Source organism: Euwallacea similis, chromosome 4 (assembly GCF_039881205.1).
Source record: "Euwallacea similis isolate ESF13 chromosome 4, ESF131.1, whole genome shotgun sequence".
Classification (NCBI taxonomy): Eukaryota; Metazoa; Arthropoda; class Insecta; order Coleoptera; family Curculionidae; genus Euwallacea; species Euwallacea similis.
In genome coordinates this window covers 3,543,803-3,553,173 of record NC_089612.1, presented here as the reverse complement: position 1 = coordinate 3,553,173, position 9,371 = coordinate 3,543,803, and the positions used below count along the sequence as shown (strand labels likewise).

General features: G+C 36.0%; 4 protein-coding genes across 4 annotated transcripts; 2 read left to right on the top strand and 2 right to left on the bottom strand.

Moving 5' to 3' along the window:
- Window positions 1–80: 80 nt before the first annotated feature.
- Window positions 81–1,135, bottom strand: LOC136408589 (SAP30-binding protein). Its single transcript, XM_066389663.1, has 2 exons — window positions 697–1,135; window positions 81–637 (listed from the first exon to the last, which is right to left on the bottom strand). The coding sequence occupies exons 1-2, from the start codon at window positions 1,018–1,020 to the stop codon at window positions 113–115; spliced, it is 849 nt and encodes a 282-aa protein (XP_066245760.1). The 5' UTR covers window positions 1,021–1,135; the 3' UTR covers window positions 81–112.
- A 201-nt stretch (window positions 1,136–1,336) lies between these two features.
- Cpsf73 (cleavage and polyadenylation specificity factor 73) lies at window positions 1,337–4,427 on the top strand. Its single transcript, XM_066389636.1, has 14 exons — window positions 1,337–1,569; window positions 1,729–1,792; window positions 1,848–1,945; window positions 2,008–2,136; window positions 2,195–2,372; window positions 2,426–2,515; window positions 2,566–2,716; window positions 2,770–2,945; window positions 3,003–3,132; window positions 3,186–3,623; window positions 3,679–3,866; window positions 3,922–4,050; window positions 4,100–4,222; window positions 4,276–4,427. Exons 1-14 carry the CDS (start codon window positions 1,499–1,501, stop codon window positions 4,372–4,374), a joined length of 2,064 nt encoding a protein of 687 aa, XP_066245733.1. The 5' UTR covers window positions 1,337–1,498; the 3' UTR covers window positions 4,375–4,427.
- Window positions 4,414–6,014, bottom strand: mRpL39 (mitochondrial ribosomal protein L39). The gene is made up of 4 exons (XM_066389662.1): window positions 5,861–6,014; window positions 5,621–5,803; window positions 5,327–5,569; window positions 4,414–4,948 (listed from the first exon to the last, which is right to left on the bottom strand). Exons 1-4 carry the CDS (start codon window positions 5,937–5,939, stop codon window positions 4,431–4,433), a joined length of 1,023 nt encoding a protein of 340 aa, XP_066245759.1. The 5' UTR covers window positions 5,940–6,014; the 3' UTR covers window positions 4,414–4,430.
- Window positions 6,015–6,780: 766 nt separating this feature from the next.
- Polr1E (RNA polymerase I subunit E) lies at window positions 6,781–8,481 on the top strand. Its single transcript, XM_066389657.1, has 6 exons — window positions 6,781–6,919; window positions 7,154–7,332; window positions 7,398–7,599; window positions 7,650–7,836; window positions 7,892–8,104; window positions 8,154–8,481. Exons 1-6 carry the CDS (start codon window positions 6,880–6,882, stop codon window positions 8,398–8,400), a joined length of 1,068 nt encoding a protein of 355 aa, XP_066245754.1. The 5' UTR covers window positions 6,781–6,879; the 3' UTR covers window positions 8,401–8,481.
- Window positions 8,482–9,371: the final 890 nt, after the last annotated feature.

Below are 9,371 nucleotides of genomic sequence, written 5' to 3'. Positions count from 1 at the left end.
AAAACTAAGGCAAAACGAATTTTTTATATATTTTTTTTTAAATTACATTCACGGACACTTATCACTTTCTCGCCACTCAATAACACTAATCTATAGTTTCCATCCCTCCCTCTCATAGCTTTGGCTTCTTGGGTAATGAACCAAAAGCTGAAATTACAGTGGTCTTAGTTCCAGTGGCTGAGCTTGTAAGTGTGGGTGGCGCTACAAGACCTGGCTGATTAACCTTAACAGCCCCTCCACCAGGCATGTCCCATTTGCTCTTCCTCTTGTTCTTGTTATCTTCCTCCAGTTTCTTCAAGCTCACAGCTGCCTCAATTTTATTTTTCCTCTCCTTTTCCCTTTTATCCATTTCAGTTCTTTGAACCTTGGCCAGTTCTTCATAGAAAGATTCTTTGGAGTATTTTAAAGGATCATATATGCTTGGGGGATAATTTGTGCCCAGCTCATTTAGTCCACAAAATTGTATTAATTTTTCATAGATACTGGGATTTCTAAAGTCTTTTCTTTTCTGTATAACAGCGTTCATATCAACTTGTTGAGTTTGCATTTTTTCATAAAGTTTTGTTATTTTATCTTGTAATTCTGCAGAGCATGCCCCTTGGGGCTCAGGTGGGATCAAATTATCAAGGTCATCAACCTGAAATAGAAATCTGTGTAGGCATTTAACAATACTTCAAAACCTTACTTACTACTTACATTATGGAGTGCTTCTTGCTCTTTATCGTCACTATCATGGATAAAAATCAGCCGCTGCGGAATTTCATCATCACCCTCACCCTCATCAGATACAACAGTGTCATCATGGTAAGAAACAAGTTTGGCAAGCCTCGTGGTGACTGTAACTGGGTTGCTGGGTGGACTGCCCACTCTCGATGAGGTAGTACTTGCTGAGTTTGTGTCTTGGGGAGACTGAGAGTCTTTGAGGGAAGTTACAGCATCGTTTTCTTGAGATTTTTCGTCTTCTTCACCTTCTGAATCTGTGTAGGTAGCGGTGAGAGAGGCGAGAGCTGATGTCGACATTGTTGGTTGATGGGTACTGGACTGATGGTTTGAGAATAAAATATAAATTTAATTAGGTTAGTGTTGATTGAGAATTGGTTTGCACTTATAAAGGAAATAATTTCGCACAAAAATCTTACATAGTAAATACTTTCTGGAACATTTTTAAAATAAGGTTATAGGGATAAACATGTCACATGACCAAAAAAGTGTTTTCAGCTGAATGAAGTGCTTCCAATTGAAAATACTCCAATCCGTGGCCTTAACAAATAACAGCCGAGTTCTAGAATGGCATTTCCTCAGTTTTAGGTTCATGTTGATTTCGTGTGAGTAAAAGAGCGCCCTCTTGTGAAACTAAAAGAAAGGCGTATCATAAACACAAAGTGAGGTTAGAAAATTATAAAGAAAACAAAGTTTATAAAACACCGGTCTTTGGGGCTCAAAAGGAGACCCTATATATTGTCCATACCTCGTTTAGTTACTCAATAATTAAGCAGTAATGTCCAATAAACGAAAAGCTGACTCCCAAGTTCCTGCTGAAGAAAGTGACCAACTAACCATAAGACCTTTGTATGTATAATATGGTTTATGTTAAAACTTTAAATTCCTAGTTTATTTCGAGAAAATATATTATGAAACCTAATCCATATAGTTATGTCTTCTCCCTATTTAACTTCGCACTATTAGTTAAATTTTAAACATAAAATTAATCATTTAATGCAACTTTAGAGGTGCTGGACAGGAAGTTGGGAGATCTTGCATCATGATTGAATATAAAGGCAAAAAAATAATGGTACGTTTTCTTCTGCAGGAAAATTTAGCAAATTTATGTTTTGTCTGTATATTAGCTTGACTGTGGCATACACCCAGGGCTCTCTGGAATGGATGCTCTTCCATTTGTAGACCTCATTGAAGCTGATGAAGTAGATTTATTGTTGGTTTCCCAGTAAGTCTCTATATTTAAAATTAACAACAACATAATAAAACTTAAGATCATTTTTGCATTAGTTTTCACTTAGACCATTCAGGTGCTTTACCCTGGTTTTTAATAAAAACCAGTTTCAAAGGCCGTTGCTTTATGACTCATGCCACTAAAGCCATTTACAGATGGCTGCTCTCTGATTACATTAAAGTCAGGTAAAATAAAATGTCTACTACCTGACATACTATAAACTCTCTTATATGAATATTGCAGTAATATTGCCACAGAGCAGATGCTCTATACTGAAGCTGATCTAGAAGCAAGTATGGATAAGATTGAAACCATAAACTTCCATGAAGAAAAAGATATATTGGGTGTGAAATTTTGGGCTTATAATGCAGGGCACGTTTTGGGGGCTGCTATGTTTATGATTGAAATTGCAGGGGTTAAAGTAAGTTATTTAAGCTAGATACATAATTTGTACCTAAGGATTAAAATTTTAAGATTTTATACACTGGAGATTTCTCAAGGCAAGAAGACAGGCATCTTATGGCAGCAGAAATTCCCACAGTAAGACCTGATGTGTTAATAACTGTAAGTACCTTTGTTGAATTTAAGAAATTTGTTATTGAATGAAACTGCAGGAATCTACTTATGGCACTCACATTCATGAAAATCGAGAAGATAGGGAAAATCGGTTTACCTCTTTGGTACATGATATTTTGAATAGAGGGGGACGTTGTCTTATCCCAGTATTTGCATTAGGCAGAGCCCAAGAGCTGCTGCTTATCTTAGGTATTCCATTACAGTATCAAAACTCTGCATGATTATTAAATGTCTTTTTGTAGATGAGTATTGGAGCCAACACTCAGAATTGCATGATATTCCAATCTACTACGCGTCGTCATTGGCTAAGAAATGCATGGCCGTTTATCAAACTTACATCAACGCCATGAATGACAAAATCAAACGGCAGATTGCCATTAACAACCCATTTATCTTCAAACACATTTCCAACTTAAAAGTATTTAAAAACCTAAAAATGATCTTATTTTTTAACATTAAATTATATTCTTGTCAGGGAATTGACCACTTTGAAGACATCGGTCCTTGCGTTATTATGGCCTCCCCTGGTATGATGCAAAGCGGCCTTTCTAGGGAACTTTTCGAATCATGGTGCACTGACTCGAAAAACGGAGTGATAATCGCTGGTAATTCTCAAACGACCAAACCAAAATTTCCTAGTTTTTCCGAAAAATTTTAGGCTATTGCGTGGAAGGCACGTTGGCCAAAACCATTCTTTCGGAACCAGAGGAAATCCCCACCATGACAGGCCAAAAATTACCCTTAAAAATGTCAGTTGATTACATCTCATTTTCTGCCCATACTGATTACCAACAGACAAGTGAATTTATCAAGATTTTAAAGCCGCCACACGTCGTCCTCGTTCATGGAGAACAAAACGAGATGTCAAGGCTGAAAGCGGCACTCCAGCGTGAGTTTGAGGAAGATCAAAATACTTCGATTCAGCTACACAATCCCAGGAACACTCACACTGTGGAGCTGTACTTTAGAGGGGAAAAAACTGCGAAGGTAATGGGGTCTTTGGCAGTAGAAGAACCAAAACCTGGCAAGGTTATACAAGGAGTTCTAGTTAAGAGGAACTTCAATTACCACATTCTTACTGCCGATGATTTGTCAAGTATTTGCATCATAATAAAATTAGGTTTTTTTTAAATTGAGAATGCAATTTATAGAATATACCGACTTGAGTCTGAGCGAAATAACTCAAAGGCAAAGCTTGTCCTATAGTGGCAACCCTGGAGTTTTAAAGCATATGCTGGCGCAAGTATGCGGGTTAATGGAGACATTAGAAGGGGACCGAAAGATGAGAGCTTTTAATTCTGTGGATATAACTATAGAGCCTAAAATGGTCACCTTAGAGGTTTCTTAATAATTAAAATGTCTAGAATTTTCCTTCAAATCATAACTTTTATTAGTGGGTGGCCAATCCCGTGAACGACATGTACGCAGACGCCGTTGTGGCTGCCATATTGCAAGCAGACCTCTTGGAAAACCCCTCAAAAAACATGTCAACCAGTGTTAAAGTCGACAGAATGCATTTTAAGGTATTTTCAGGTTAATGTAATTTTTTAAGATTATAGGGTTTTTGTGCAGGAATGTCTAATAGAAATGCTACAAGATATGTTTGGCGAAGATTCAGTGCCTAAAATCTTTAAAGGGGAGAAACTTTATGTGAGTGTAAACGACAAAAGAGCGGATATAGATCTTGCTAATTTGGTGAGTAACTTTTCAGTCTTAATTTATGAAAGATTTAATACAATTTTCTTCAGGAAGTTCGCTGCCCAAATGATGAAACATTCGAGCAGATTGTGCAGACTGCAGTGTCGAAATTGTATCAGAGCTTAGCCCCTCCTCAAGTTGACAGTTAGTAGTTCCACAAATTTTTAAATTTCTATGTAATAAAAAAGTTATTAATAATTAACATTTATTGACTAATATGAGCTACAAAACTATTATCCTCATTCAAAGTCCCATGGCTCCCTGGAATTCTCCCAGAATTAAGAATTTTTGCCCTATCCTCAATCAGACTGTAAGCATAATGGTTCAACATTATATCTCTAGGCAATGCCACTCCTTGAAACCTGTACACTGGAGTCCCTTTAATGTCTGTATCCAACTTTATAACATTGCTAACAGTGACACGCCCTACATGGTTGGTATTAGGCAACATAGGCCCTCTGCTAATGTCAATGTGAGGACCCACTTTAAATAAGGTCACTTTCTCCCCATTATGAGCGGCAATATCTGGTATTTGCTCTGTTTTATGAGGATTGTTTTTAAATATTTCTAGGGCAATGTCCTTTTCCACATCAAGGCATTCAATTGGATATTCGTTCTGGCAAAACTTAATAAATTCTATTGACAATACTTTGAGCTCTGATTTTGTTGGCTCCCAGTTGTCCAATGCTAGTTGAATGTCATAGACAAAACTACCAGATTTAACTAAAAATATTAAATAATTTTTAATTAGAGTAGATTTGTTTTCTGCAAGCAATGATTTCAGTCTGGAATTTTAAGTGTTTATTCAAGAGTGAGGACCATAAATATGAAGCAAGAAATAGAAATATAAAATGGAAATTTACAAGCAAATCTGTATTGCAGCCATTCAACTAATTGCAAGTATGTCTGCTTTTTCTTATTTCACACAAAAATAACTCCACATAAAACTTAATGCTGTTCATCATTGGCAGTTCTTACAAATTCCCCTTTTGTAATTTTATTACTTCATATTTTTATACCTCCTTGTGTATAAATGGAAAATAATTCCAAATTTTCCAAAAATATTTTATGTGTATGCTTTGAGGGAAAATTGCTTCTTACCATTCGGACTAGGAAAGCTATGCAAATTAAGTTCTACATTAGACTTAAATGCATTGGAGGCTACAGCCCCTAAAAGAAAACTGCAAGTCCTCCAAAAAACCTTATTCACTATACTGGGATTTGGGTTTTGATAGTGCAAGAAGTCTAACATGCATGATTCAGGGAGGGGTTTGTGCATGTGCCAGATACTGGTCCGGTTTATTAAAGCCACCACTGAACGGTTCCTAACTTTATCTCTCAGATCTAAAATACACTTTCATTATTTTAGTAACAAAGTTTAACATCAAAACTAACGTTTGGCACAGTCAAAGGGAGTTGAAATGTTCTTATTCATAACCAAATTTGAGTTTTCAAGCGGTCCTTCATATTGAATATCAATTTTTTCAATACGGCCCACAGTGTCCCGCTGCCGTTTTTGCTCTGAGATAAATATATCATTCTGTCTCTGATATTCTTCTGAACCGTTAGAGAAAAATCCTGGAAGCCAGAAATGGAAATAATAGGCAAAAGGGGAAGGTGATGATTATGACTTACTTAGCCTGATATAATTTGTTGTCTTTTGTGTGGGTCGCAGAAATTTATTTTTGATGGAGGAACTAATATTCAGAGCCATGATATTTTTATTGTTTCAATGGGGTTTAATTAAAATTTAGTTGATTTTCCGAGTTAGATTTTCAACTTTATTTTTACATTAAGGAGATTTGAGGTTATATTTATTTCTCTATATCTCTCTTTCTTTTTCTCTCTATAGATAACCTAAAAGTCTGTGGTGCATTATACACTCGAGAGTAGTTCACACCGAGAACCTGCACCGACAAGTGACAATCACAGGAGTGACAGTTGACGAGTAGCAGGGACGGAAATAGCGAAAGGGTTGGTTAGCTATATAAACCCAAACAGACCTTTAAAATCGCTCTTATCTCTTATATACTCTTACACACTTAGTCTCTCATACCCTTAAGCTCTTATACTCTTACTCTCAGCTCTCTCGAGGTAACGTACCACGATTATCACCCTCAGTATAGTACATACAGACTGTGATAATAAATGTAGCAATAGTTTTTGTGTAAATAAAGATAGCCGAGCAGTATCAGCGCGTATTTTGTATCTATGACTAGTATCTTTGCCGGGTTAGAATACTGGTCCCTTCAGCGTGTTCGACTCGTAACGGGAGAATAGATCACCCCGTTAGCACCCACAACACGCCGCGTTACTCCGAACCCTATCGGTAAACGCAAACACCTATAAACCCGACAAGTCATTATGACATCATATGTCAACTCTGTATACACAGAAAACCTTGGAACAGAACGAACCAAAAGTGTATAATGATTTGTACTCTACTCTAAGCCCTCCAAACACATTTGACAGCTATATATCAGGCGATATTATTCAGCCGCCGTCGGCGACGTTAAAATAAAAACTAACGGGACACTATCCCAATTAAAATTTTGATAAACAAAGCAAATTTCTCTTTTTTTTTTGGAAAATTTTTAACCCTTTTCTGGATAATTTGGATAAAAAGCTTATTTATAGATGTAATTGAATGCGATATGCCGAAAGCAGATGTAGAAGAGAATAATCCAGTTTTGAGTAAGTTTCTAAATTAAATCACTGCATGTGCTTTGCTTGGTTCACATCTAATAACGTCTATTTTGCTAATTGCCGGCGTCTAGTGCCAGATTGATATACTTCCAATCAGTTACTTACTTAACCTTTTAACTAGGACCTTTGGTAGCAAAAAATTCAAATTCTTAGCAATGTAGTTATACTATACAAACCATTACTGTTATTACTACAAACCTCCACACCTACTCCAATTTCTAGTTCAATTCCAAAATGGGAAAATTCAATTGGACCAGGAAAAATCCCTAAAATCAGTTTGTTTCATTGACCAAACATCGAAGCAAAAGATTATAGGCATAACCAATGATGATATGGTCTACAGTGGTCCTGTAACAAACTACAACACATTTCTTGTAGTGCAAAATGACAATTCGAAAAAGGTTGTATTTTTATTTTTTCCAATTTTTATTATAAATAATTTTTTTTGGGTTATAACAAACCATAGGTGCAATTAATTCAATTGGATACCAGCACTATCACACCATTGTTACAAGAAAATACTGTTGCACCTTTAAAATCTAAAGAGTCTATTGTGAATTTAAGAAAGCAATTTGGCTCTCAAAAGGTTAAGAGAGCCATTGAGCAACAAGAGCGATTAACTATGAATATTGAGAATGTGAAGGAGTATTTGGAGACAACTGTTGCAGGTATCTAAATTGAATTGTCTTCTTTATTAAGTAATAATTTTTTTTGTTAGATATTAGTGTGCCAGATCTTCCTCAGCTTAATGGAGAGGAGAGTTTGTATAGACCTAAAATAAATAGAGATGCCACTGTAAAAGAGGATGTTTATAATTTGAATGATTTGGTTCCTAAGGGAGTTTTGGATACTTTAGAAGAGAGAGTATCTGAAATCCTAGAAAATGACGATTTTGCTGACTATGAGTAAGTTTCCTATATTATTAATTTCTAATAACCTAATAAAAATATGATCATTTAGGCTAGTATTGACAGTGGCCAAAAGTATGTCCCAACTTCGATCATCTACTCTACCTGAACGTAGTGTTGTAGATAAGTGCAAAACCCTCCTGTATGTCAATTATTTGGTGAAATTTATGAATACCCCCTTAAAAAATATGACCAAAAAATTTGTTGCCTGCGACTGCTCTGCAGATGTTGACAAGCACATAAAGCAAAATTACATGGTTAACAGGTGATGCACTGATTAAAGAATTGCAGTTTAAATGAATTTAGGGTTCCAGGATGCGGTCAATAAGTATGAAAGACAAGGGTTTGTGTTATATAATTGTGCTACTCATGCTAGCAATGGACTTCCAATTGGATCTTGAAATGATTGCTAAAGACATGAAAGTGGGAGTTAAGAAAATGATGGAATTTGCCAGGAATTTGGGCTTTAGCCCATCAGCTAAAGAAAAGGGGGGGATTGTGCTTAGGATACCGGTTCCGCCGCCGGTAATGCCTAATTTGAAGAGGAAGAGAAACGTCTAGATGAAAGAAGAGAATAAATTATTTTTGGTAGTGTAAAATATTGTTTTTATATGGATGGAGAATATGTTTTTATAAGATCAATCCTAGTGTTTTTGTTGATATATAAACATTCACAGTGTTTCTTTCTGAGAAAGAAGAGAGAAAAGAATAGAGATACTAAGACCAGAAATCGTTCTCTCTGGTGTGGTACTTGAGTAGTTTATTATAAAACCGTGAAGTATCTGAGTTTGCTACGAACACATCTTGAACAAAGTCATGTAGGCAACTTAGGCCCTATGAACATATAAAAGGCCTTTTGACTCTAGCTGGGTCTTCAGTAGGTGGGCCCTGCACTTCAACTAATCTTGACATACGCGGCTATTGCGTGGCTTTAATGGAAAGCGCCAATATACGCGTACTACTGAAGAAAGCACGAAAGCTGGATTGACCAGTGTCCCGAGAACGGCTTTCATTAGAATTCTAGAGGCGGCGCTCAGTTCCTCCTCTTGGACTTAGTGATTAAATTATAGGTGATACGTGTGGCATATATCTATACTGCGTAGACTTGACTAGTTGCAGGCGTGTATAAAGTGACGCATTTTCTATAGATTTATGAGAGAACTGGATACCCAACTACGGAAGTTGTTTTATAATTTTAACATTTGATGACAGATGTGATTCATTATTATTGCGTAAAGATTTCTTTGCGATTTAGTTTTTTTATAGAAGCTCCACATAAAACTTATGACTTCATTTCCAATCATAAAAATGGTATAAAATTGTTTTATCGACATTTTATAAGTTATGTATTATTATTATTTTGTATAGTGTTGGTGTAAAATATTTAATAGAAAATGGTTTTATAATTTTATCTCACGTCTATATAAAATAACTTTATCGTTAATTCTCATACTCCAGAAGTGCGTAGCGAAGGTTGTTTGTGTCTATTGCCTCTTCAATTGAACAATACTTCTGAGATATTCAACTACCTC

Bases quoted from the DNA above. Each gene is read 5' to 3' on its own strand.
- LOC136408589 (XM_066389663.1), bottom strand. From the start codon at position 1,020: ATGTCGACATCAGCTCTCGCCTCTCTCACCGCTACCTACACAGATTCA. The intron at 638-696 runs GTAAGTAGTAAG...TTTCTATTTCAG, and splicing joins AGCAAGAAGCACTCCATAAT to GTTGATGACCTTGATAATTT.
- Cpsf73 (XM_066389636.1), top strand. From the start codon at position 1,499: ATGTCCAATAAACGAAAAGCTGACTCCCAAGTTCCTGCTGAAGAAAGT. The intron at 2,373-2,425 runs GTAAGTTATTTA...TAAAATTTTAAG, and splicing joins TTGAAATTGCAGGGGTTAAA to ATTTTATACACTGGAGATTT. The intron at 4,223-4,275 runs GTGAGTAACTTT...AATTTTCTTCAG, and splicing joins ATATAGATCTTGCTAATTTG to GAAGTTCGCTGCCCAAATGA.
- mRpL39 (XM_066389662.1), bottom strand. From the start codon at position 5,939: ATGGCTCTGAATATTAGTTCCTCCATCAAAAATAAATTTCTGCGACCC. The intron at 5,804-5,860 runs GTAAGTCATAAT...TCTGGCTTCCAG, and splicing joins AACAAATTATATCAGGCTAA to GATTTTTCTCTAACGGTTCA. The intron at 4,949-5,326 runs GTAAGAAGCAAT...TAATATTTTTAG, and splicing joins TAGCTTTCCTAGTCCGAATG to TTAAATCTGGTAGTTTTGTC.
- Polr1E (XM_066389657.1), top strand. From the start codon at position 6,880: ATGCCGAAAGCAGATGTAGAAGAGAATAATCCAGTTTTGA. The intron at 7,333-7,397 runs GTTGTATTTTTA...AACAAACCATAG, and splicing joins AAAATGACAATTCGAAAAAG to GTGCAATTAATTCAATTGGA. The intron at 7,600-7,649 runs GTATCTAAATTG...TTTTTTTGTTAG, and splicing joins TTTGGAGACAACTGTTGCAG to ATATTAGTGTGCCAGATCTT.